Source organism: Pezoporus wallicus, unplaced genomic scaffold (assembly GCF_028554395.1).
Source record: "Pezoporus wallicus isolate ANWC-B61680 ecotype Strahan unplaced genomic scaffold, APGP_CSIRO_Pwel_v1 contig_7237, whole genome shotgun sequence".
NCBI lineage: Eukaryota > Metazoa > Chordata > Aves > Psittaciformes > Psittacidae > Pezoporus > Pezoporus wallicus.
Genome location: NW_026635802.1, coordinates 351974 through 378849, shown reverse-complemented (window position 1 = coordinate 378849; position 26876 = coordinate 351974). Strand labels below are relative to the sequence as shown.

The 26876-nt window shown below is 46.9% G+C and overlaps 1 protein-coding gene across 3 annotated transcripts; it reads right to left on the bottom strand.

The window, feature by feature from the left end:
* Window positions 1-337: 337 nt before the first annotated feature.
* LOC130593260 (cryptochrome DASH-like) lies at window positions 338-21281 on the bottom strand. 3 transcript variants are annotated; one of them, XM_057398280.1, is made up of 14 exons: window positions 21116-21281; window positions 20806-20978; window positions 18935-19028; window positions 17629-17759; window positions 16601-16749; window positions 16188-16276; window positions 14075-14148; window positions 12570-12659; window positions 10189-10268; window positions 9017-9076; window positions 7814-7971; window positions 4093-4212; window positions 2994-3170; window positions 338-463 (listed from the first exon to the last, which is right to left on the bottom strand). In XM_057398280.1, exons 1-14 carry the CDS (start codon window positions 21179-21181, stop codon window positions 389-391), a joined length of 1536 nt encoding a protein of 511 aa, XP_057254263.1. In that variant the 5' UTR covers window positions 21182-21281; the 3' UTR covers window positions 338-388. The 3 variants fall into 3 exon arrangements, with proteins under 3 accessions (XP_057254263.1, XP_057254262.1, XP_057254264.1); XM_057398279.1 differs by lacking the exon at window positions 338-463 and adding an exon at window positions 520-1219; XM_057398281.1 differs by lacking the exons at window positions 338-463; window positions 4093-4212 and adding an exon at window positions 520-1219.
* Between the last annotated feature and the right edge of the window lie 5595 nt (window positions 21282-26876).

Sequence of the window (26876 nt, the reverse complement as noted above, 5' to 3'; positions counted from 1 at the left end):
TCCTTCCTTAACGGAGACGTGGGGCAGCCCGGGGGGTGGTGGGGGAGAAGAGGCCCTTCTGCGCCGCGGGGAAGAGTGAGGTCCCTAAGGCTGTTTTCGTCCATTCCCATACAGGCCAGACATGACGGGGCTTTGAGCAACCTGGTCTAGCGGAAGGTGTCCGTGCCCGTGGTTCATGGGTTGGAACTGGACGAGCTTTAAGGTCTCTTCCAACCCAAACCATTCTGTGATTCCTTGATGAAAATGGACAGGGAACCATTTTAAACTGATTTGGATGCTGAGTACAAAACACGTTTCTCAGCTATGAGCTGAACAGTTTCAAGCTTCCAGGCTGGTACCAAAAGCAACCTGATGCTGCAAGGACTCCAGAGCAATTTTCAAGAGGAACTTACTGTTTCTCCAAAGTACTGTAGGAGACACAGTAGGAGAATGTCCTCTGAAGTCCCACTCTGTCTATGGATCTCTGTGGAAATGAGGAAGACAAAATATTCCAGTAGCAAAACTTTTAATCTCATGATTGGTAGTTTTTAAGCTTTAGACCATGAAAAATCAGCGTAAGAAAGTTCACTAGAAAGAGTTCTGACTGAACACCTGCCACATAAACTATCATCTGCTTCAGTTTGTAAAGGGAAGTGGAAATTTAGCTGTAACAGCCGTAAGCACCAGTGGCAAGAGGCCCTGGAAAAGCAGCCACACTTCCTCCAAATAGAAAAGCCACACAATTTTGTTAATTAGTATCAATTAGAGAGTCCCTTTCAACCAATGGACTTCACAAAGGTGAGAGGAACACACTGCCCATGGCAGTCACAGCCTCAGCACTGAAGGGCAGCCACTCCTGGGGAGCAATGGGTGAACTGCCCAGGAGCTCACAGCCTCAGTACCACAGCGAAAACACAAGATCTGATCACCACAGCCAATGCTAATACCCAGCCTCCACACATCCACATCCAGCTCATGTCCCTGGGAACAATGAACAGGCACATCCCGATGTACTCTGCTGCGGCCAGACTTGTGTCATTGTCTTGGATCAAGATTAACCGCTCCCCTGGCATCTTCAGCAGTGAACGCTCCCCCCAAGCACTTTCCCAGCAGGCTTGTGGATGGGCAGCCTTCATCATGCATCTTTCTTGCGAGAAAAGTAAAAATCTATCCCTCTGACCTTGTGCTGCACTGGTGAGTGTGCAGGTCCTCTCCTGCCCCTGGGGTGGGGACTTCTTCCCTGCAGCAGATTGAAGATGAACAGTGAGATATTTACCCATGCTGCAGAGCGAGTCTGATCACAAAGCAGCCCTGACATGCAGGAAAATGTAGCAGTGGCATTTCTACTCTCAAGTTCACTAAGAAGGTGGGGAGGCCTGGCAGCTCTAGGCTTGGACTGGGGAAACTAGGGCTTGTGGTAAGGTATGAGCTTGTATTTTCAAAGGTATTTTGATATTCCATTTGGGGGGTGAGGAGTCGTCTTCTCCAGGCCTCAGTGACACTGGGCCGACAGTCCCCCCCAGTCATATGTTAATTCCATAAGCACAGTGTGGCAGCACAGGCCCACAGAGCCCAAAGTGAGCTGGAACATTGATCAGAACAGAACTCCCGCCTGGCGGAGGACCTTTTTGGGTTCAGGTTTTATCACTGCCTCAAAGCAGTGTCTCATGAAGGGGCTCCTTCACAAAATCCTTTCTCTGATCTCAGATGCACTTTTAAACAGAAGGGTGATAATCCAGGCCCCTCAACAACATGGCTAAAAGTGGAAGGCTTTGCTTCCACAAAACTTTCCAGTTATGGCAAAGAAATGTGGCCTGAGAACTTGGTACTGCACCTTAGGATTAAAACCTGAAACAGAGACATCCTTCATTCTTCATTGAACATAGTATGATGACTAAATCTGAGTCTTCACAAAGTATCCTTACTGGGGAGGAGGCAGGGAGGATGCATGGGGGAAGACAAAATTATGAGAGCCCCTTGACATACACAACCATTGGTGACATCTATTTCCTTCTTCCCCTCCAGCTCCACCACCACTGACCCCACCAGACTGACAGAGCACTTTCCTTCCATACCCATCTTCTCCAAGAACAGCAACCCAGGCAGCAGATACAAGTCCTGACATACTGCAGGATCCACATCTTAATCTTTCCCCATTCTAAAGGCGAGGTACACCCAAAAAGCAAAGTGCAAGAGCCAGTCCCCATATCTTACTGACTTCAGTTTGGATGCTCTCAAGCATGGTAGGAAGTTGGTTGGTTTTACTTTGACCTCAAGAACAGAGTAAAAGCTGAACATTAGCCTCTGCAATCTTCTGTCTGTCTGCATCAGGGGGTGGTTAGGCCAGTGAAGGCCTTCAGAGATGCCCCATTCCTCCCTGCTTGCCATTGGGAAGGTCCAGAGGGCACGGAAGGATGCTGTGAAGGACATGCTCTCTATGGCTAAGGCCTGCTGACTACAGAGCTGATGGGATAAAGAAGCAGCTAAAATTTACATCATTCACCGGTAGGTATGTCTGCGCTATGTATGTCCATGAAGAAAAACCTGACTAAGGAAAGCTACTTAGAAAATAATAAACAAAACAGGCATGGTTCATGCTTCAGCCTCAAAACCAACCAACCTGGCACAGTATACGTCCATATGATGGAGGGTGGACTGTATTTTGTGACAGTCCTAAGCATGTGGTATGCTCAAATTATGCTTGGATAAAGTTCTGGAAGGTGCTTGTTGGCCCTGGCAAAAATAGTGCTGGGGAGCACATTAACTGTAACTGTCTGGAGTACAGGGGATTCGTACTTGGGCTTGTGCCTCAGCCATGTTTAGTTTGGTAGGACAGACATTGCTAAATAGTCCCTGTGCAAAGCTGGACCTCCCTGTGCTGTGAAGTAATGTGACTTTGCATTAAAGTAATTGTACCTCAGAAAGAAGAGCCAAATTTGCAGACACTCACTCCTACAGGCACAGAGCAGGTGCCTGAAGCCCTCTCACCCCATCCCAACCTTCCCATTACTCACGGGCCTCTGGCTGATGTGTCGGCTCCACTCTGCGGCTGTCACAATTGGCTGTGGATATGTCTCACCTAGAGTTACTCCCGCCTGGGAGAGAGCAGCACTGCTCAGTGCCCAAGGGGTGTGGATATCTGCTCCCTTTATGCCCTGTAGTTCTGGGACCCACAGCCGGACATAATCCCCCTGAAAACAGAACCAATGGGACAGTATTCATTCAGTAACAATCCGTAAGTGCTTCCCAGCAAGGGTCCTTCTTAATATCAAAGAAAAGTCTGATTTCCAGGTGAAGAAGCTGGTGTACTACCACATCAGCTACCTCGATCAAGCCTTAGCCCCTCCTGCTAAACTCTCCACCCAAAATTAGTGCCTCAGCACAGAGACCTGGATGCTGGAGCTCTTCTCATGGATGTAGGCAGAGGAGGGAAATGGGTGCTCTTTGGATACAGTTCACCTGCCCTATTTAAGACACAGTGATATGAAGTGACTTCCTAGAAGTCCTTTTTTTTTTTCCAGCGACTGAAGGAAACTAGGCAGGACTTAGCCAAAAGGCAACAGAGCAGCTTGCCTGAAACTAAAGAATAGGGAGGAAACAGGCAATCCAGCGTGTAAAGTCTGGCTAAGCATGTGGAAAGGGTGATTTATCTGCTCCCACCACTTACAGAGGACAGTCGAAGGAGTCACAAGTTTAATCTACTCTCCAGAACCTCCCAAGGAGCAGCTCCATCTCTCCTGTCACTTGTGAGTTCTCCAAGAAGCTGCTCTGTGCTCGAGGAAATGGCTGTGTGAGATACTGATGGGATGTGGCTGTTGCCCGGAAGAAATGGTGATGAAACACTAAGCACAGACCAACAGCAGGGCAGGGAGGGCGTACAGAGCACCAGCCTCTTTGGGAACAGCAGCAGATTGTAACCGTCAGATCTTCCTGTGAAACGAGGAACCTGCCTGACTGTTGGCAAGGAGGAGATCACAGAATGGCTTTTGCCATTTCGACACAGTAGATTCCACACAGCAGTACCCACGTAGCAGGCTGACCTCCTCTGTTCCCTGAAACTATCACAGATGCTTTGCTGCACTATTCATTGTAAGACAGCCAAAGAAGACTTACATTGCCATCGTAATCCAGGCCTTGCTTAACCATGTTAAACTTCCTGTTGTCCCGTGGGTCATTGCCAACACCAGCGCTGTATAACCAGTTGCCATAATTGCTACAAACATCATAATCCACCTTGAGAACAGAAGAAAACAGTAAGATGAGGTGGAGGCCCTTGTGAGTCTTCTCTTTTCATCCACCTTTTATCTCAAAGGGGAAATTGCTTGCATGGGAATCAGTCTGGTTACACTGGGGTAGTCAGAGCTCTTCCATATAGGTATGGCCGCCTGGCTCAGAAGAGCACCATGCTGCATGGCTGCTGGACAGGGCTTGGAGCAGTCTGGTCTAGTGGAAGGTGTCCCTACCTGTGGCAGGGTGCTGGAACTGGGTGAGCTTTAAGGTCCCTTCCAACACAAACCATTCTGTAATTCTGTTTTTTACAGCTGGGATCAGCTTGCCAGGCTACTTCACTTCTTAGTCCTTAGGTCAATGAGACAGGTAAAAGTCCAACCAAAGTATTTTTTCAGTTTTCTTTTTAAAAAGAAAATAAATCCTTCTCTTTCTGCTATCATGTGGCAGACTTCATGACAAGTAGGCCTAGCTTTTGAGTGCTTATATTCCAAGAAACATTGCCCACTACATTCCAAATACAAGAGAAAATTCTGATCATTTACCTGGAGACCACAGATGAACAAAATCATCTGCAGTTCCTATTAGGCAGGTTGGAGACAAGTCTAATTTGGACTGTATGGACTGACCAAACTGAGTGTATGAAGATGCAATCACTACAAACACTGAAGTTTTTTCTCTGCTATACTCAACCTTCATCAGGTAAAGGGTTTAAACTTAAACAGGGGAAGTTCAGGTTAGATATAAGGAAGAAGTTCTTTACTGTGAAGATGGTGAGGCACTGGAACAGGCTGCCCTGAGAAGCAGTAAATGCTACATCCCTGGCAGTGTTCAAGGCCCGGTTGGACAGAGCCTTGGGCAACATGGTCTAGGATGAGGTGTCCCTGCCCATGGCAGAGAACTAGATGATCTTAAGGTCCTTTCCAACCCAACCCATTCTATGATAAGCCTCAGCTTTTGGCAGAGAGATGTGCTTTGCTACAGGAATCACTTGAGCTCTCGTGACGTGCTCAGTAGGCTGCGCTCAAGGGTTCTTATGTAAACTAGAGCAAGACTCCTGTAACAGTCATAAACAAGAGCAGAACAAGGTCCAGTCTGAGTTCTCCTCAGCTGTACAGCGTGGCTCAAATCCAGCATCAGAAGCTTTCCAGCTGTAGGATAATTCAAACCTAGCTCAGGAGGGGAGTGGTGGCGATAGCAAATAGGGTGTGAGATCTTTGGGCCTTCCCAAGAGGGGTGTCAGCATTGCGAAAGCTGGCAGGCGTGGCAGGAGGAGTCTGCAAAGACATGTCACTCAGCAGGTTCAGTGCTGTGCTCTCCCTTTACTGCAGCAACAGACACGCCACACAGCGATATTTCCAAAATCTCAGCCACTCCTCAAAGCGAGCAGCTCAAGGCACCCGGATGGCAGAAGGCACAGGGGAGTGGGCTCTGCCAGGTCCCTTCCCCTTTCCTTGCAAAGCCAGCAAGAGCTGGGGTCAGGGTGAACCACAGCCAGCTATGCTCACTGTGCTTCCCCTTCCCACAGCACTTCCTCCGGCTGGGCAGATAAGGAGAGAAAGAAAGATGCTATCAGAGGCCTGATTGCACAATTAGCATGCAGGAAAGCATCTGTGGGAGGTGAGGGCAAATCCAAGAGGACTGGAAGAGGCAGGCTCATTTCCCCCTCAGTCTTGCCCCTTCCTGGCAATCTCTTCTGTTTGTTTCTCTCCATTTCCTTTGGGCCTGACCCTGTGCATGAAACCATAGCTGAGATTTATTCTGTTTAGGACACCAGAGGTCTCTGGCCTTTCCCCTGGCTTCAGAGAGCCTTAGTCTCCCTGCCCATCTGGTGTGGATGACAAACACCCTTTTCTTCACAGGCATGCACAGACACTCAGTGGGCCTTTGCTGGAAGTATCAGAGATTAAATATGCATTGCTTTTCCTCTTTAGAGGAAAGCAAGACCAGTTTCAGTTCTATATTGGCCTCTACCATTCTGTAGCCTTATCTCCCCCATCAGACTGATGTCTCGTCTATGTTACTCTGGGGGTGTCACCAGCTTAAAGTAACAGAGCTGTCTAGCAATGTGTCAGTGTGATACAAGCTGAAAGGAAGAGACAGAAGGACACAAGGATCAGCGTGTGCCACACCAGCCTGCAGTGGCAGTCAGCACCTGGGGCTTCCTGAGGTAAGAGTGCTAAATCCTGCCTCCAGCAAGGCTGGTAACATTCATGCCCATATGAATAAAGGTATGTAACCCAAGTTGCATCTTCTTAGTGCAAAACCTCCCAGGTCTTCCTCTCTTGGGAAATAGGACCTGGAATTTATCTTGCCCCTCTCATCTGACTGCAAAGTGAGCCAAGCTCCTAGCTGAGGAAGGCAAGGCTGCCCCCCTGTCAGAGCAAAGACTCAGTTCCTGACTCCCAGCTCTTAATCAGACTTTGAATATGAGGCTTGCCTGTACATGAAGCTCTCTCTGTGAAATGAAGTTACCTTCCTAACTGCTTTGAAACCTAGAATACCAGGTTGGAAGGGACCTCAAGGATCATTTTTTGAGGCAAAGCATGACATAAACTAGATGTCCCAGGATCATGTACATTTGAATCTTTAAAGTGTCCAGTGTTGGCGAACCCACTACTTCCCTGGGGAGATTACTCCAGTGGCTGATTGTTCTCAGTGTGAAAACTTTTCCTCTTGTGTCCAGTCGGAATTCCCCAGGAGTAACTTGTGCCCATGACCCCTCATCTTTTCCATGTGACTCCTTGTAAAAAGGGAGTCTCCATCTTCTTGTAAATATGTAAATACTGAAAACATCCTTTAAATACTGAATACATCCTTTAAATACTGAAACATGGTGAGAAGGTTTCAGGTTTTACTTTTTTTTTCATGCAGATTCACCTCCTCAGCCTCAGTTTTCACCACTCAGCATGGTGCTACTGACATCAGTATCACCAGAGGGAACATCAGCGGGGGACTGAAGGATGGAGAAGCAGCTCAGCTATTTAACTGAGTTTACATGGCTGCTGACTGGCACATGAGGAATGAATTGGTGCCCCAGTTGGCAGGGAGACCCATGACTCCCAGCATGGAAAAGGATGCCTCCAGACAGGGTGGAGCTCTCTGGAAGCTGACCCAGCTATTGTCCGTACTTGACTGTTCCTAACTAGATGGCTTCCCTGTCCAGAGTAATCAATGCAAAGACACTGTGCCAACACTGGCATCAGTGGGCACAACACATTTCTTTCTATGTTCTATTTCTGGGGTGTCCTCCTCCCCAGCCTCTGGGGTGAGCAGATCAGAGCACTGTTAACATAACTGATGTTTGAAAGCATTCTCAAGTGTGACAGAGCCCTGGCTAAAACCCTACATGGAGGATAAAAACCATCATTGCAAATTTCCCAGCTGCATCATACTTGATGGAAGCTTCACTGTGGCAAAATTCCCTCTTCTTACATGAGCTTTGGCAAGTACATACCATGCAAGCAGTATATACATGCACTTTTATCAGCCTGAAAACTACTGATCATCTGCTGTATCCTCTCTTATCAGGCAGAGCTGAGCTCCTGCCTGTCACTCAGGGCAGGGAGCACAAACCACTCCAGATACAAAAACGGTTCAGTCTTACCAGCAGGTATTCAAACCATTCTGCTCCCATCCTCCAGTCCAGACCCAGGTCCTTTGTGAGAAAGCTGGCGACATTCTGCCGTCCTCTGTTAGACATGAAGCCTGTTGCAGCCAGCTCTCGCATGTTGGCATCCACAAAAGGAACCCCTGTTTTGCCCTCTGCAGAGGCAAAAGACAGCGCTGGGACATAATGACATTTTGGGACACTCATAAACCAACCTGTGGTCATGCACTCGCAGCCATCAGAGAGGTAAGACAGTGCCAGTGTAAAGTGGCAGGTAGAGATTTCAGTGAGGTTTACAGGGCATGCAATGTGCACTGGAAATGAAACAGGAAATTATACTGAAAATTAAAATGAGAATTTTGTCAAGAAAAAAACAAGGTACAGAAAAACCTCAGACTGGAATTTTGCCGAGCAAAATAAATATACAGACAAGAGTGAGATGGGTGAAGAACAGAAAGACTCTTGACAGATAACTAATAGCAGAGAGGGATGTACTGGACAGGTCCCAAGGGTTGGTACCTGAAAAGTAGACAGCCATATCTATTTTTAAGGAGAAGATTTATTGTACCTCTGTACAAATGGATACACACGGCATTAATGTGAAGATACATAGGTGTCTATTCCACTAATTCTGATAATTCAGTCTGTGAGTCCCTCCAAGTTTTAAGATATTCTACTTGCTATTCATGTGACAACAAAGTTATAAAAGCTAAAGAAAAGGCAGTGGCATAACAAAAGATGTGATTTATTCTAACACTGTTCTAAGCTTCCAGCCAAAACTAATCAGAACAAAATGTAGCAGGCATGGCAGTCTAGCATTGGTAAGAAGGGCTGGTCAGCCTCTGTGTGACTGAACAGAAGGGACCACCAGGTCATAAACTCTTCCTCCTGGGCAGGCAAGTTTAACTGCAGTGCACCTCAGAAAGTGTGTGCCAGCTGGACAGAGCCTGGCAATTCATGATATATACCCTGGGGGCCTGCTCCTGTACTGTGCTCAGTCTCAGAAGTGAAGCCAAGTGCCTGGCATTCACACTGAAGCGAGGGGCTGGATTCTTGTTTGGTGGTAATAGTTTAAATGACAGGCCCTGGTTATATTGACAGGTCCCCTGCATAAATCTGAGTCAGTGTTGGAGCCCATGTTAGCATGCAGACAGATGGAAGCCAAAAGCACACTTAGCCAAAACTGTGGTTTCTACTGACCTTTCCAACAGTCAAAAAGCTGCAGGTCCTTTTTCCAGGGAACCTCTTTACTTTGAAGCCCTACTGGGGAAAAAAACAGCTGCTAATGGAGGCAAATGCTGACGCAGGCAGTTAATAAAACAACGACAGCCAAAGGCACTTTAGCTGACACAAGACATTAGAATGAAGCTACTCCATGTCCGCTGGCCCAAGCTACTTGGTCCAGGACAATGTTTACGTGAAAAGTTTCTGTAGCAGGTATTAAACCCAGAATCACCTGGCAGAAGCCCCTGGTAACAGTTTGCTCCTGCAGTAGGGTAGGAATAGATGAAGGGGGTGACTTTGTGTTTGCAGGGGACCAATGGTAATTACAGTCCTTTGTACAGTGGAAAGGGGGGCAGCAGAGACAATTTGGCTCTAGCTCCAGACATCTAAACTTGAGCCCACCACTGGCATCCAGTGTCATTTGGAATGCGGTAGGGCATTTGAAACAGCTACAGAGGCCTGACAGGTGTGACACACACTCTAAGGGAGATGTGCTCCTCCACAGCCACAGCTGGATGCCAGGCAGACTGCCCTGGGGCACCTAAAACAGTGCTGCATGCTTAGTGTGGGTAGGTATATCACACAGAGAACAGCTCAGCCGGGACAGGCATCAGCTGTAGGGTTTCCTGACCATATGGACTAGATATTTGTTGTTGCACCAAGAGTTCAGACCCCCATTTCATGTGTAGACACCTGTACTAAGTCACTGGGTCTGGAGCTGAATCTCCTTCTGATTCCTATGTAGCACAAGGCAGAATGAATATCTGGTTGCCAGGGATTAACACTGCTGGGTTGGTTTTTGCTCTGTCCCAGATTCACTGGTGAACTTGGGCAAGCCTGAATTCTTTCCAAAGGTGGGATATCTCCAGAAAAAGCATCTTTACTCTTACTGTGCTGTTGCTTCCCACTGACAGGTGTTAACAATACTCCCCATTCTAACCAGATTTGAGAAAAAAGCCACAGTGTCCAATACTGCGGTGTTGAGGCACTTCTGTGCTAACAGTAAGTCCCCAGCAACATCACAGGGTGGTGACACAAGTGCTATGAGAAGAACATTTGTACAACACAATGACGACCGCCTCTTCTCTTTCTTGACTTTCCCTGTCATAAGACTACCTTTTCTCACCAAACATGGGATCCATACACACCTCTTAATGAGCAAATCCTTCTGCCATACTTCAAGGCCACAAATCGAAAGTAATCCCGCCACAGCAGTTCAAAGAGGACCCTAAAACACAGAGGCATGTCAGTATCTTAGTGTGGGTCAGATAAAATCACTGAATTAGGATTTTGCTTCCACAGCAGCCATCATTAACACCTTGAGGGAGGTTTATTCATAATGAGCGATTTCCCGTAGCTTCCCATGATCCCAGTTCTTGCCCCAATCCTGTTTATCTAGCTTACACCTGGATGATGACAGTGAAAGCAAACTTTGCATGAATCACTTGGGAAGCTTTCCTTAACTTGGCACAGGAGCAGGATTTCAGGAAACCTGTTTTTCATCCGTCCCTACCGAGATGTAATTCTCCAAAGAGAAGGGTGAGGACCAGATTCAGCTTCACACTTCCGCATGAGCAAGCATGTCAGCACATTCCAAAGAGACTTGTGTTGATTTAAGCAATAACCTTTGTAAGGGACTTAAAAGGCACCTTTCAAAACTGGCGTTACAGTGGCTAGCTCATGAGATCAGCTGCTAGGCCCACAGAAAATAGCTTTATATAAAAAGATCTGCTTATAAAATGATGGTACCTCAGTGTCTGAGACCTGCTTCAGCTCTCTGGCATATTGGAAATCAGCTCAGCTGATGCTTAGGCTTAAAAGATCTTTCTGGGAAATCTGATTACAAAACAGGACACTGTCCAAATGCTAAAACTAGTGTCATGATACTAAGGGTCAACCAGTCCCTCGTGTGCAGCCACAACGACCTGAACTTCACTGTAGAATCGACTGCAGTGCCTGGGAACTTGACAGGTTCTTTTTTAATGATTATTTGTCACTTTAAAATGCTCAGATCATCCCGACACCACTGCTGCAGGCTGGCTGCCTGTCAGACAGAAACACAGGAGTATGTTCATTGCTTGAAATCTTTCCTCTCTTGTCTTTGAAGAAAGAAAGAAAAAAAAAATAGCATATACTTCAACAGGCAAAAGGTTGATATTTTGTCTGTCATTTGAATTTTAATGAAATACAGTATTTTGGCCAGAATTGTTGGCAGTGTTCTGGCTGTTCTTCATCAACCACTGTGCTGCTTGACATGTTGCAAATGTAGCAAACCAATATGAAAACAAAGTTTGCATAGACTTTCTGGTTTGGCTTTTTTCCCATCCAGATGTAGTGTTAGGCCAGGCTCTAACATGAACCTGATTCTCCATGAAAGCTCCCTAGCAGGCTTCAATTCACAGTGTCTGGGCAGGTCAGAGTGCATGAGCAAGTTCAAGGCCAGCCCTGTGGTGGATGCATCAACCTCAGCTGTCCCCCTGACTCCTTCAGGACAACTGGCAGGCAGGCAGGCAGTGGTGAGGTGAGGAAGAGCACAGGTGACAAGGCAGGATGTATTAAGCCCACTTCCCAGTCCCCTCTTCCCCTTTGCTATGGGTTGTGGTCGCGGTCAGGCAGCCCAGCAAGCACAGGGACATTTACTGGACTGTGGCTGGAGGTCCTTCCGACACCACAAGATTTGTACAAGTCACAGAGCTTTTTGGGTCAAACCCTCCTCATATCCTTGGCATGAGAAACCCTTTGCCTTTTATTTGTAAACAATTTGTAAATCATCCTTCTTCTTTCTCATCTAGCCCCTAGCTGCAATACAGAGAGGGATGGTGCTGATTTACATTTCTAAAAATTATGAACCACAATTTCCAAGCAATATTAATGACAACTAGCATTAATAATCTTTACTTATAAAGTGCCTAAAGCCTCTGGATGTCAAAGACAAATGAATAAATCATAGAATGTTTTGGATGGTTTGGGTTGGAAAGTACTTTAAGATCATTCTGTTCCACCCCCCCTGCCATGGGCTTCACACTAGACCAGGTTGCCCAAGGCTCTGTCCATCCTGGCCTTGAACACTGCCAGGGATGGAGCATTTACCACTTCTTTGGACAGCCTGTTCCAGTGCCTCACCACCCTCAGAGTAAAGAACTTCTTCCTAATATGTAAGCTGAACTTACCCTGTTTAAGTTTAAACCCATTCCCCCTTGTCTTGTCACTACAGTCCCTGATGAAGAATCCCTCTCCGGTATCCTTGCAGACCCCTTCAGATACTGGAAGGCTGCTATGAGGTCTTCATGCAGCCTTCTTCTTCTCCAGCCTGAACAGCCCTAACTTTCTCAGTCTATCTTTGTAGGTGCTCCAGCCCCTTGATGATATTCGTGGCCCTCCATACTGAAACAGGCATGCAACAAACCCAGAGGAACCAGACAGCAGGCACAGGAAAAACAAACATTATTTAAGAAGAAAGTCAACAAATCACTCCACGCCAGTTTCCTTTTCAGAGAAAACAAGCCACACTGATCATGCATGGACATACCAGTATGTGCTCTGATTTGCTGTCCTCTCTTTTTCATACTTCTTGATCTGCTCATAGATGTATCGAGGTGAAATGCAGCCCAGTGCCAGCCTGAAAGCATAAGAATGATGCTTTCAGTCCTGAATCTGATGCAGGACTGACAGCTTGTTATCTGCATAGGGGGAGTGGAAGGGCAGTTTTGTGTCTGTGTTGTCCAAAAAGTTTTGCTTGGTTTGCAGCTCTGCCACCGTCTTCCCAAACTGCTTTAGTCAAGTTGTAAAGAAGTCATACAAGAGACTTGCTGAAATCTCAGGCAGTGTAGGAAGACTACAGAGGCAAATTCAGATTTGGCATTTCAGTCCTCTGGGCTCCTTTCATTTGTTCCAAATCAGTGGTGTGGAAGACAGGAAAAGGCTTGTAGACTCCAGCCCCATTGCAAAGGATGATAAGGAACAATTTTTAGTGCAATTTTCCTAGAAATGTGTTTTACTGCAATTTCCTACTAAGGCTCGTGGAAACATTTGACGTCCTAATGGATTTTGGAAAACAGGAAGAAAGGGCCTGAAGAGTTTTTCCTGAATTCTTGACCAGCTCTAACACTTAGAAACAGTCAGTATGAGATGTGAACGACTGGCTGCAATCTGGAACAGTCTGATTTCAATTATCTGACAGAGAAACACTCTGGGGCAGGCAGCTCAGGACTGCCTACTCTGGGCAAATGGCCAGCTTGGAAAAACTGGAGCGGAGACCACAAACAGAACTTCTGCGGTGCCAGTGGTCAGAGATCCCAAAGTGCCAGCAGGTGGAGCCATCCACTGCAACCATTAAAGCACTAACCTAGCTGAAAATAAGAAAAACCGGCCTGTAACAGCCTCAGAAAATTGTTTCACGTCGCAATTCTGCCAGGAAAACACTCCAGATGCTGTCAGCATTAGGCTGAACCGGGTTCTGCTGGTGCAGCTTCAGTCTGGAAGTAAGTCTGCCCCTCCCTTCCAGCACTGGAGACTAAACCCCCTAATTAGAAATCATCACATTTACCCACCCAAGAGATCCTTCTGCAATAGGACAAATCAGAAGTGTCTCTTCACCCCACAGAAAAAAGGAATGGTAGTGAGGTAAGGTGACTTGCCCCACAGCATTCAGCAAACCTGGGGTGGATCAAGTTCTGCTACAACCCTGTCAAAATGCTGAAGTTCTGCTTTTTCCCTGGCTGCTCTCAACCACCCCTGAGACACAACACAGAGCAAAGCCAAACGGAAGTGGTGTGCCCTGTCCACATCACTGCTCCCAGCACACTGGGCTCTTGGCACAATACTTCTATGCTTCATCAATTCCTAATTGCAGGATTGTTCCTGGGGAAATGCTGCCTGGAAGCACACCAAAGAACAGCTCTGGGACTGCCCCAGCAAAATGGGCAAAATGGATCACACTGAGACCCCCACCCATACCAGTGAGCACTCAGCAGTAACATCAGTCTGATGTGGGAGCAGAAAAGGAGCTTCCAGCCTCACAACAAAAATCCTTACCATGGTGCAAATTTGGTTGAGTAATCCATTCCCACCAGTCCATTCCGAATCTCCTTGTAAGACGCAACCAGGTTCTGTGCAAGCAAAAGAACAAATGATTTTAATATTTCTTATGCAATCTGTTAAGTAAGTTTTCTTTTACACTGGGGCCGCACTGGGCTCCCTCTCACGGCTGCCTGCAAGAATTACAGAGCTGCCAAATGACTGCCTCCAGTGCACAGGAATGAATCAGGCCAGCAGTTTTCATGATAGCTCTGGAATGCACGTCACAAGCTATGCTCGCTGCTTCAGTTTGTAGTGCATTGCTTTCTACAAGCACTACGAAGCTGGCTGTGCTGCTCCCTGCACATACCTGCCTGACTGTGGATCAATAATCCACTTACAAGCACCAGTGGGACTGGCAGCTGGGTTCCTTGTCCATGTGGCTGCTTGTTTGAGTCTGAGAACCACAGTTTCTGACAGTACCCAACACTCAGCTGCAGGAATCCTGATGGCTCTTGTTTCTGGGCCACCTACATCTTCCATTTTCTGAACACTTCACTCACGATGCAAGGAATATAGGGAACCCTGATCTCTCCTTGATCCCCTTCTCTGCGCAGGTTCCAATTGCTAAAGGTCTGTTCTAGCTCACTGGGGAAGACACTATTTGCATAACAAACCAGAAGATTTTCCAGCACTGATTCTATTAATGCTTGACCAAGAGTAGAAGTTATGCATGCATGCATGTAGTTTTGACTGGAATAGAGTTAGTTTTCTTCATAGTAGCTGGTATGGGGCTGTGATCTGGATCTGTGCTGGAAACAGAGTTGGTAACACAGGGATGTGTTTGTTACTGCTGAGCAGTGCTTGCACAGTCAAGGCCTTTTCTGCTCCTCACCCCACCAGTGAGCAGGCTGGGGGTGCACAAGGGGTTGGGAGGAGACACAGCCGGGACAGCTGACCCCAACTGACCCAAGGGATATGCCATACTACATGAAGTCATGCTCAGCATATAAAGCTGGGAAAGAAGGGGAGACATCTGGAGTGATGGCATTTGTTTTCCCAAGTCATCATTAGGTGTGATGGAGCACTGCTCTCCTGGAGAGACCTGAACACCTGCCTGCCAATTGGAAATGGTGAATGAATTTCTTGGATTTCTGTGCCTGTGCATGCAGCTTTTGCTCTACTTATTCAACTGTCTTTATCCCAAGCCATGAGTTTTCTTATTTCTACCCTTCCAGTTCTTTCCCTCATCCTACTGGTGGGGAACAAACGAACAGCTGTGTGAGACTGAGCTGCCTACTGGAATTCAACCAGGACAATGCTCCCCAACAGCAAAGGAATACAGGAGCTTCTGTAGCACAGCTGAAAGAACCCCCTGGGGGTTGTCCCAGCGATCCACTGAGCACAGAACAGTTCTTAAGCCATCTCAGCTGAGGAGATGCTACCCTCTTTATCCACAAAGCTGCCTAGGGTCTGATGCTGTTTGAAATCAGCACAAGTCTTTGTCTAAATTGACACAAAGCAAATCTAAGGCAGTTCCTCAAACTAGACCAGAAAAAGGTTCAAAACTGGTCAGAATGCACAGGCAAAATGCAGTCAGCAGCAGCTTCACCTCACTGAAACAGGGGAGTAAGAAGTAACTGTAATTATTGACTGTAAATTTTTAAACCAGACTACTAGGAACTTCCTACTATTTTTAACTGCAGGCCATAGCTTAGGTTGGTTGTTCCTCACCCCAGTGGCAGCTGCAGCCCTTGAGGCCACTTCTCACTCCTCAGAAATGGAGGAACTACATTGCTGATGACGTGGGATAGGACAGTTGAAAGGACGAATCAAGGTAAAGGAGCTAAAATATCATCCCAATTCCCAAAAGTTGATGTAAAAAAAGACTTAAGATGGATGGCCACTAAACCAGGTCCATAAGTATTTGGCTGACATTCCCAGTTCCTGGATGACTTCTTTTTCATTTGGTTTGTCTCTCTGAAGACTTGGAATAATGCTAATTCCCTCCTTTGTAAAGTGTTATACAGGAGCTAAGGAAATATTATTAGGAAGTGAAATTGCAGCCTCACCCACTTGCACAGCCGTATGTACAAGGGGGAGGATGTAGACAAGGAAACATAAGAATTACCGTGTCCCAGAAATAATACTGCAGTCTCATTAAAGCCTGGGTCTCTCCTCCACTGCCAAGGAAGGCTGTTCGTGGATCCGTGTCAGGATCTGCCACAGAAAACACCACACCTTGTTACCCCCTTGGAAAGCAGCTCAGAAGTAGGGAGCTCAAAATCTAGGGATGTTCAGCTCTTCTTGGTCTTCCTTTAAAACAAAGGGACACATGAAACATACTAAAAATTAACGACTAAGAGGATGTTTGCCACCCAGCTGGAGGGCACCTCCTCCAAGCAGGGAATTTACCTTTATTTATGAGTGAACAGAGGCTTAGTTACAGTTTAAAGGGCAACCCCTGCCTTTGGGAGGCCTCCATGTTCTGATTCTCAGTAAGAGACACCTCTAAGTAGGATTCCACGGGTGCAACTTTCTTACCCTTCTGCCCCAAATCCTCCATTGTAGGAATACACCCTTCTTCCACCCCTGGAGCCAGAGGCTGTAGCTGATCTACCATCCGCAGGGTTGACCGGACCTTTGCCTCAGATTCCACAGCTTTTCGGAAATGGGTGTAGACATCGGGCAACCTGCACAGATCACACCACAGTCACATCTCCTTGGGCAGGACAGCTATCCTGGGCCTCACACACAGCACCTCATGGCTTCCTCAGATGGAGGGTTTGTTTTCTGGCTGCACTCTCCTGAGGGTTTGTTGTACATTGCCTGAAACAATTGAGGTAGATGCCCCTGGGGCTAGCAACCATCAGAAGTTCAGTCCTTCACCCAGTTTCTTTCTGCTTCTGATGCAAATGTTGCCTTTTCAATTTAAGATGTGTCCTAATGGGGCAATCCATGAGGGTCACATTTATCTCACACAAGTTCTGATTACCCACTGCTAACCTCAATGTAAAAATTTGCATCCTCTTGCTGCCTTTTCAGTCAGTAGAGAGAAACAGGCATTTTTATGGCCTGACTCTTCTGTCCTACATTATGCATTTTCTATAGGATACCATGAATCACTCAACTCCATCAGCTACATCTCAAGTGACTATTGAGGGAGCCATGAAGAGTCCACAAGCAAAGGGATACTGTCATAGGCAGCTGCATTTAGCCAGATGGGGTAATGGAGTGATCCAGTCCAATATCACATGGACTCTGGGCACTGCAGACTGAGTATCCAAACCATGGTGGTCAAAGGGCAAAGAGAAACCAGTCCCTCAATAAATGGTCAAACAAACTTCTCAGCTTTATACATATTGAAGTGTAAACCCTACTAGTACAGAGGGACAAATATGTCCCTTCCCACTGGAGTGTATGAGCATGGCAGCACTGTTCCATAAATGCAGATGGGGTAATGAGTCCCTTTCCCTGTAGGACCAGATTACTAAAACCCCTCCTGAGCAGTTCACTGGAGTGAGAAACAAATGAGACAGTGGAAGAGCAACTGATACTATGGAGCAGCCCACCTGGCAATAGGTCTGAAGGGAAGGTCATCCCGATGATACAGCGTGGATGCCCAGAATGTGTGAACCTTCACCCCATGCTGACTACACACCTGGCACAGCTCCTTTTCCACATCCAGCTCCTCCTGTGTGGCCTAGGGAGAACAAAATGCGGTGAGGCTGCCTTTAGAGAGGTGCACACAATCTCCAAGTCTTTCCCTCTGCCAAACCCAAAGCATGTTTTCACTATTCATTACTAGGGCCAACACTGAAATAAGGAACTCCTTGATGTAGAATGTTTTATGTTTGCATGGGCTGGAAAGGTGACCAGATAAATATATGCAAAAGAAATCCACTGAGGGTTATTGAATATAAGGACAGAATTGCTATTTCCAGAAATCCTTGAGCCACGGATTCCTGGAGGCTGGGAAGGTATTCAGGGAAAGTATCTTTACAGATTAGTCCTGCTCCTGTGCATCCGCAATTGGTCACTGTCAGGAAGAAGGTTATGGAGTGACATGAGGCCTTCTGCCTGATCCTCTGTGGTTGTTCTTAGAGCTGCATGGAATCAGGCACTATGAGAGGTGTGGGTTGTCAAGTTGCAAGGGTCTTAGGCCTGACAGCAGGAATACCTGCAGTGCAGGTCACAGCAATTCCTGCATTAGGTCCCTCTGAGGTCCAGCCTCTGCTAATACTGAGTGCATCTACATACATACATCTACATACATACATGTATATACATACATGTGTGTGTGCACAAAGCCTCCAGATCTGGTGGTTTAGATCCAGAGCCCTCCACTGAACTTGCCAGGCTCTAGATCAAATAGCTCGGTGAAGAGATGTCAGTGACACACCAACCCCAATGACAGTCCAGGACTGGACTTGTCTTTTGTTCTTTAACACACATTGGTGGGCAAGTGCCTAAGTATGGGTGCTGTCAACTCACTGTGGGCCTTTTCTATGTTCAATACAATATGGCTCCTGGCAGCTAGCTCCCTGTGCAAGGAAGGTGCCAGGAAAAGGCAGCTTGATGCAAACAGATAGAGAAATGGACTCAGCTGACCTAAAATGCCAGTTGCCAGAAACTCTTCTTCCTCAAGACAGCACCTGCAAGCAATCAATCACAAATAGCTGCTGCCAGCCAGCAAGGACTCCCACACAGACACCTACAACATCCCCATCCTAAGATCTAGCCAGTTTCCCCAGGGTTAACATACCACAGACAAGAAAGGCTCTAAACACACAGGATCTGCATCACCCTTTGGTTGTGGAAGAAACCTCCACAACCTAATTTTATCTTTTAACAGTGTCACTCAAGTATTTCTCTTACCTCTTCATGGAAAACCACAGCACTGACAGAGCCCAGCTGAGTAATCAGATCACGGACCACATCTTCCGGCTTCCCCTTCCTCACAACAAGGGTACTGCAGACACAAAATACTGCCCTGAATTAGGTTTGATGTTACTGTTATTTGTGTATACAGGAGGCCCCTAGTCCCAGCCTAGGAACCCATATATTAGTTCTCTATGGAGCATGGACAGCATGTGGAGGCAGACAAACAGGATTTGACAAGCCTACGTTTTTAGGACTCAGTGAACATAGTTTGTTAAGCCTCTGGGGCTTACACACATTTCTGCCACCCCAGATGCCTTAGAAGGGATGACTGGGCATAAAGCCAGGCTGTTACCTAAAAGCAAATCTGTCAGATCTGTTCATCCCCACATGCTTAGGCTGAGATTCAAGAAGTGATCCCTCTCTCAATTGCATTCACAAGAGGTGGTTGCTTGTGGGCAGACCCCTCTCCACTTTCATGTGGTGGTATTCAGAGGAATTCTTTCCTGTGAATGCTCTGTGTTCATAGAAGAGTCAACAAAACTTCCCTCCCACCTTGCAACCTCATCAAGTGCCCAGCTGTGTACCCAGGGCACCACACCAAAATAGAAGCTGTAGTGAGATAGTTGGACAGAGATGGGTGCAAAGTTTTGTGAGGAGCCTCATACATGACTCTATCCCTTTCGCTTTCTCTCATGTGCACTAACACAATCACTACTGTGTCATCTAATGGAGGCCTGTGCTGAAGAATAATTTCTTGAAGGGGCAATACAGTGCTTTTGCCAGAATACTGTAAACCAGAACTGGAAAGTTTCTTCCAGAGATGGGCTGGGCCTGAAGAAGGCAAGAGCAAGGGGTGCTGCCATGAGAGCTGGTCCCCTTACTTCCCACAGAAGATCAGAGAACAGGCTTCCCACAGAGAACAGCACAGACTGAACATGGAGGAGATTTCTACCACTCATTACTATTATGTCTTAGCATGGTTCTTCACAACCACACATCTCTCACTGCAGAAGAGCAATCTCTTTATCTGCCACTGACAGCACCACAGCAGCATTCAAGCAGCTCTGAATCTGTTCACTGCAGAGTGTGGGTGTAGATACCCAATCATCAGCTTTTCCAGTCTCGTATAACATTCACCATGTGCATGGTCCACACTGCACTGCAAACCCAGAACCATTCCTCTTGCTTTTACCACCATTGTTATGCTGCTCTGGGAGAAGACAGGCTGATCTGCTAAGCAAAGACAGGTATTAGCTGATAACAGATTCTTCAGCATGTAGATCTTCATTCCCTGGTCTACTTGAGTTATGGTTTCTAAAGGCATAATGAAGGAGGAATCTCTGAAGACCCCTTCCCACAGTGTAGCCTAACTAAGAGATTGGGTTTAGCAAGACAGGGCATACACAAACTGAACTCCCTGGTCTCGCAAGCCAGGATCCATGTTGGTCTCGCAAGCCAATTCCTAGGGAAAACTCACTAGGCACAAGAAAGGATGCGTGCAACAGTAGTCACTGTTGCTGCCTGCACCTCATAAGACTGCCTCTCATGTCACCAATCATCAGGACTCTGGGCAAAGCGCTCAAGGCTGATGTCCATCCTGTGATATCTGAGTTCAAGAGAACAAACCCTGCATGGCACACAGACTGGATCGCTCTTTGGTCCCTTGCAGATGCCATGGCAGGTCATCTGAACAGGGGTTATGTATGGGACCTTACTGTGTCTAACAGATGGGCTGGCTCTCTGAAACAAACCAACATCAGAGCCCAGAGTATCTGACATGATCTGACTCATAGCAGAGATATGTGCTGAAAACGACCCGGGAAACAAAAATGGATGGGTTATTTGCATGGCACTTTCTCAATTACCTTCCTTTTTTCTTGAGCGTTTCCCTTAGATCCTTCACACTTTCCAGCAAAAACCTGAGCCGGTGGGGTCCTGTCTTCGGGAAGCCATACCAATGGGTGCGCAGGTAGTGCCGCGGGTCGAAGCAGTACAGGGGAACAACAAAATCAGCGTTACTCTGAGCCCAGTGGAGCACCTGGAAACACAGAAAGGGCCATGACAGCTCCCGGGGGCAGGCTGCAGCGCAGCGCACTCCTCTCCACAGCACAGCCAACGGTGAGGTTATTCCTACTGAAAACCCCGCGGAGGGCTGTGCTGCCGGGCGGGCCCTACCTGGTTATCGTGGGCACGCAGGTCGCAGCGCAGCAGGCAGATGGCCGTCCTCGCCGACCCCGACATGGTGCCTCCGCGGGGCCGGTCCCTCCTCACCCGGGCCGGCTCTGTTCTCTCTCAGCGCGGCCCCCTCAGCCCAACTCAGCTTTGCTCTCCTCAGCCCGGACCGCTCAGCCCTCCCCGCTCCCGCCTCACCGTCCCGCCTCCCCTCTCCCGCTTCACCCCTGGCCCGCCCGGCCGGGGAGGAGCCGTCCCGCCTCCGGCTCCCTGCGGCCCTGCCCGCGGGACGGGCAGGAGCCTTCCCGCGTCCCGGGTCGAGCCTCGTCAGCGTCGGTCGGGGCTGTGTTTGTGCGGAGGGAGCGGCGGGGCGGGAGGCCCGTTTGCCTTAGTTTGGGGTGCCGGGGCCTATCCATGGCAGCCCCTCACCACAGCCCTGCCACAGCCGGTCACACGTACTGCTGAATTTGAGAGGGGGTTTTAACCTCGGTTATCTCTTCATCTTCCACATAACAGCAGTTGGGATGCACCTCACACAGAGCCATAGCTTGGGTTGGAAGGAACCTTCAAAGCCCATCTAGTCCAACCACTTGCAAAGAGCAGCGATATCTCCAAGTAGATCAGGTTGCCCAGAGCCGCATCCAGCCTGGCCCTGAGTGTCTCCAGGGATGGGGCATCCACCACCTCTGGACAACCTGTACCAGTTAACATCCTCATTGTAAAGAATTTTTACCTCACATCCAGCCTGAATCTCCCCTCTTTTAGCTTAAAACCATCACCCCTTGTCCTATCACAACAGGCCCTGCTAAAATGTCTCTCCCCATCTTTCTCATAGGCCCCTTTTAAGAACTCTAAGGTTTCCTCAGAGCCTTCTCTTCTCCAGGCTGAACAAGCCCAATTCTCCCAACCTGATTTCATAGGAGAGGTGCTCCGGCCCTCACATCGTTTTTGTGGCTCTTCTCTGGACCCTGTCCATGGTCCCATTTTGCTGGGGCAGAGTCACGGTGAAACTGACCCCCTGCAAGGAGCACCCCTCACCCAGCTCCAGCAATTCGTATTGGTCAGTATTTATCCTTCAAGTGCCAAAACCATGATATGACCATACCCTTGCCTGCTAGCATGTGAATCAGACAAAAAGTGAGCTGTAATGTCTTTGACTCCCAGCACCAGCAGAGGTGGACAAGGCGAAATGTCTTACCTCACCCTATTAGTTTCATGAGTCAGTGTTGGACACCAGTGATCACACATCCCTTACTCACTGAATAGTCCCTTGGGATCCTTTTTTGTTCACTCTGCATCTCTCCTAAGAGGAAATGCAATCAAAACCCTGCTTGGCTGAGAGTCTCCAGTCTCCTTGTGTAACTCCACTGGTTCTCCTGGAGTGGGAGAGGATGGTGAAGGGGTCAGCAAGTTGCAGCAAGGAGCTGGTGATGATTGAAGATCCAGACTTACAAAAATTAACCTCTGCAGCTTATTTAAGTACATGGATTGCTGAAGCAGAGCTCTAGGCAGACCCACACAGACTCTCAGATGCTCATCAGAGACCCAAATCCCAGCAGAGTCCTGGCTTTATTTCCACCTCTTCCAGGCCTGCAGGTCCTTTGCATGCAACCTGCATTGGCTGGCTATGGGAAGTGGTGCTGATTCCTCATGTGACCCACATGACACATCATCTCTTGATTGCTTTTCCATGCAACAAGGGCTCCTTTTCCTGGCTCCGCAGACTGCGGCCTGCTATAAGAACCAGTGACTCATCCCAGAGGACTCCTGTTTGGTGAAAAAAAAGTAGAGCCAAAATTTTGGCTTGTGCCCAAGGAAAACACTATTGTCAGCTTGCAGTGCATATGCCGTAGAAGCCAACACCTCTCTTTATCATATTAAAAATGAAGGGATTTTATAAATACAGTCTATAAATCTTCCCTGTTTGTCTTTGCCTTCATTTGGACAAGAACAAACTGTGCAGTTGGCTTTGCTTTTTATTCCAGTGAGGCTTCCCCAGCAGTGCCTTGGCTGACATTAAGTTAGGCCAAGTCTGGCAATAAGGAGTTCCTCTTGTAGCTTACTCATAGCTGCTAGACAACCACCCACTTGCGTTGTAACTTCAAGAGGTCTTATTTAATGGGTGTGCAAAAGAGAGGTGCCCTACTGCCTAAAAAGGGTTTATTTCCCATTGGCAAAGGAGGCTGTTTTCCATTAAACAGAAATCTGCAACATAAAGAGAAAAGATATGAAACTCTTGATATGCCAATTAAGAAACAAAAGTGGATTTAAAAGCATGTGGGTCTCTGCCAGCTTTCTGTTTGTATACATATAAAGGATGCAAGGTGTCCAACATTGCAGTAGTGGCAAGAGCATCATGACAGACTCTGCACCAACACGGTCGTTAAATGTGATGATCTAGGCAGCAAGAGTGAGCAGGAAAAGCAGAGGTTCACAAAGGAAAAGCAGTTTGCTTAGACCCAAACCCCAGACCTCCTTGTCCCCCACCCTTACACTGTACCCTTTCTGTCACATGGTTGGAGGTCAATTTTACTTCCTTCATACTCTTGTAGGAGAATACAAATCCCATTGCACGCTCAAGCCAGTGAATTCCAAAATAGTGCTGACTGCATCCATATGCAGTCTACCTAGATAATAAAGGATGAGTCTTTTAATCACACAGTTGTTTCTCCTTAGATTCTGCTCAGTCCCTGCTTCTGTGAGACCTTATGAAATCATCCTCTGAAAATACGTGTAACGGAGGTGTTTAGGAAAAGCCGTGGTGAGGAATACTTTGTTCTAAAATTAGGAACCAGGAGACCTGGCATGGTGAACTGCAGGCTCTCCAGTCTCCTTGCCTGGATTTTCCATTCAGATGAACACAGTCAATGAGAACAAAAGCTCTGGGTTTTTTTCCACTGACGCTGTCTCTTTAGTCCAACATGGTGTTCCAGCTTTCCATTCTGCCTTTGGGAAGCAGAGAAGCTTCGCCAACAGGTGTAGCAGTACCAACAATCTTTATGCCTGTATGGAGAGGAACAAGCTTTGCACTGACATTTTTGTTCTTTTAAGTATCCTCCAAGAAATGTCTTCCTTCCTAGAGCCCAGAAGTTGTTAGGAGGTTGATGGGACATGGGGGGAGGTCTGTGGACTTTGATAAAGTTAACAGAGGACCTGTGATGGGAGAATTGGATAGCTATCGGATTCCCAGACCTAAGAGAAATCAAGGGACCAGGCTAGACAGTATCTAGGAATTACTTCTTGCAATGTGAACAGCAGCATGTGATCCCTCTGTTTCTCAGAGAAAACCTCATCAAACAGCAAGTCTTGGACAAGTCAATAATCATTTAGTAGTACTCTTCCACTTGCTGCTTTGTGTGTCCTTTTTCACTTGTTAAAGCCATTTGAGGTCTCTTCTTTATTCCTGGAGTTGAGCATTAACAGTCAGAAATGTCTGTTGTACACATCTTGGGTTACAGAGCCAGAGAACTGTACCTTATCACCCCTGTGGTAAGTTGTCATTGCATAGCTTATGCAGAACAAATCTGTTAGAAAGGCAGCCAGTCTTGTGACAGAGCAACTGGAGGGGGGCTAAGCTTCCTCCTCTCCTCTCTCTCTCTCCCTCTCCCTTTCCCTTTCCCTCTCCCTCTTCCTTTCCCTCTCCCTTTCCTTCTCACTCTCCTCTCCCCTTTCTGTAGCTAGCTTTTATCTGCTGGACAGTTTGCCTCCAGGACTGCTGTGTTATTGCATCACTGATTACAGTATTTGGCATGGCATCATCAATATCCATGTTCATAAGCATCTGTGCCCTACTACATTCATGATGCAATCCATAATCTTCATTCAGATGGTGTTTCACGTGACTGAAGTAACAAACTGGCCTGAATAATTTCCTTTTTCATTTTGAAAACAAATCCCAACTATTGTTTCTTTTAAGACTCTGTGAGAATGATGCTTTTGCATGTAGCTTGTCATGCATGAAAAGTTTGACATCACTATTTGATGTTTCACTGAGTCTCCTGCTAAGCCCTTTACAGAATCTTAAATCATGTCATCATTAGCTGTTTTCATAAATGCATCAGACCTCCACTATCAACAGATACCACAGCACTGCTCAGACACAGACTGTAGTGATTCTGTTACCAGTTCTGCTGCGTCCGGGCATATGCTGTAAATGTATCATCTTTGTCTGTGACAACTGCAATCTCATTTTCTTGGATTTGAGTAGCATGCTAAATCCTGTCCACCATCATGAAACACCTCTTTCTTTTCATGCATATCTGATACTCCACCTAGATCGTTCAGATTTTTGAATCAGTAGTAATAGGGGCAACCTGTCTTTTATGACAAGACCTCCCATTCCAGAGACAAGGCTGTTTTGAGTGCAAAAGACTTGGCAATCCCTCTTGTGGTGGAAGCAGAAGGACGTAGCCCTACTCAAAGAGTTCAGTTTACTGCCTGCATAAACGCAGCCACTCTTCTTGCTGGTCAGAGACTTTTCCTTGGTGCTATTTGTTACGCCTTCTGGTTTGGAGGGGTCTTGCCATCAGATACAGTGCGGGGACCACCTGGCCTTGGTTCTGCTATGATCATTCTTGCAGGAAAATATAGAGACCGATTGCTCTTTGTAGTTCAGCTTGCAACCACTATTCATTAAATCTGTCATTTCCTCTTCTGCCTTTCAGCAGTATTTCCTCCATCAGGAACCTAATGACCCTCTGCAAGCTGTCATCCACCTACAATAACTGGACCTGTCTGAGGTTTGCCAAGTGGCATAAATACTGTTTAGCATCTAGTCTCAGTTAGTGCTTATGACTGTCATGTGCTTTTGCTACACACTCTCACCTGACTTGCATTATGCCCTCAAAATACTAGATAAAATATTTACTCAGGTAAAGGGTCAGACATGCATAACTGCAGCTGAAGTAGCTTAATATCACTTCAGTGTACCCCATCCTCGGCTGATGTAATTCAACATGGCTTCAATAGAGCTAACCGAGAATTTGCTTCAACCCTCAGTTGACTCAAAATTTCAGTTTGAAAGGCTTCTAAAGCCAAAAAAAGACATTGTGGTTTTGTGGTTACATCTAGACCTGAGAACAACATATCTTTGTTCTGTTTTGTCCTGTGCTTCTCCTTATCTTCTTGGAATGGATCTACAGCAGAATTTCTTCTGCTGTAAAAGAGATGTAACATCACTTCCCTGTCACACAGGGCTTTTTGAGTATTGACTGTCGTTATGTTAGAGGCCCATCTCTAATGATGCTAATAACGTACAGAATATTCTAGACAAAAATATTTACAGAAGGATACAGTCAAATCATCTTAGACATTTAAAAACACAGATCCAAATGTTACTGTCCATGGAGTTAAACCAATAGTCATTAGGCCATTTCTGACATGCAGGCTGTGATGGAAGGACCAGAACTGCAGCCCAGGTGAGTCTCAGTCTCCCCAGCTCAAAAGCATGTCTGCAGCAGATTACAAGCGCTGCCTGGGACAGAGGAAGATGTTAGAGTCCTGCCATGGATGCTGAGGAACAGCTGTCCTCTACAGAATTTTCTTCTTCACATTCCCACTGGATAGAGGTTGGTTCATGTTGAGTTGTTTTTTAAGGAAGATGTAGTTTAGTATGCAGTTTTTCTGGGAATCATATAAACACTTTTACTGGGAAATCATTATGAGGAGGAAATGCCTTTATAAGGGCCTCCGTATAGGTTTCACATCTATTAGAATTTTCTCTTGGAGACAAACCCCAGGTCACCATTATCCTGCAGCCACCTCC

Excerpts from the sequence above, each read along its gene's own strand:
- LOC130593260 (XM_057398279.1), bottom strand. The coding sequence starts at position 21,181 with ATGTCGGGGTCGGCGAGGACGGCCATCTGCCTGCTGCGCTGCGACCTG. Across the intron at positions 19,029-20,805 it reads ACGCTCAAGAAAAAAGGAAG|TACCCTTGTTGTGAGGAAGG; the intron begins GTAATTGAGAAA and ends TTGTGTCTGCAG. Across the intron at positions 16,277-16,600 it reads GGAGGATTTGGGGCAGAAGG|ATCCTGACACGGATCCACGA; the intron begins GTAAGAAAGTTG and ends TTTCTGTGGCAG.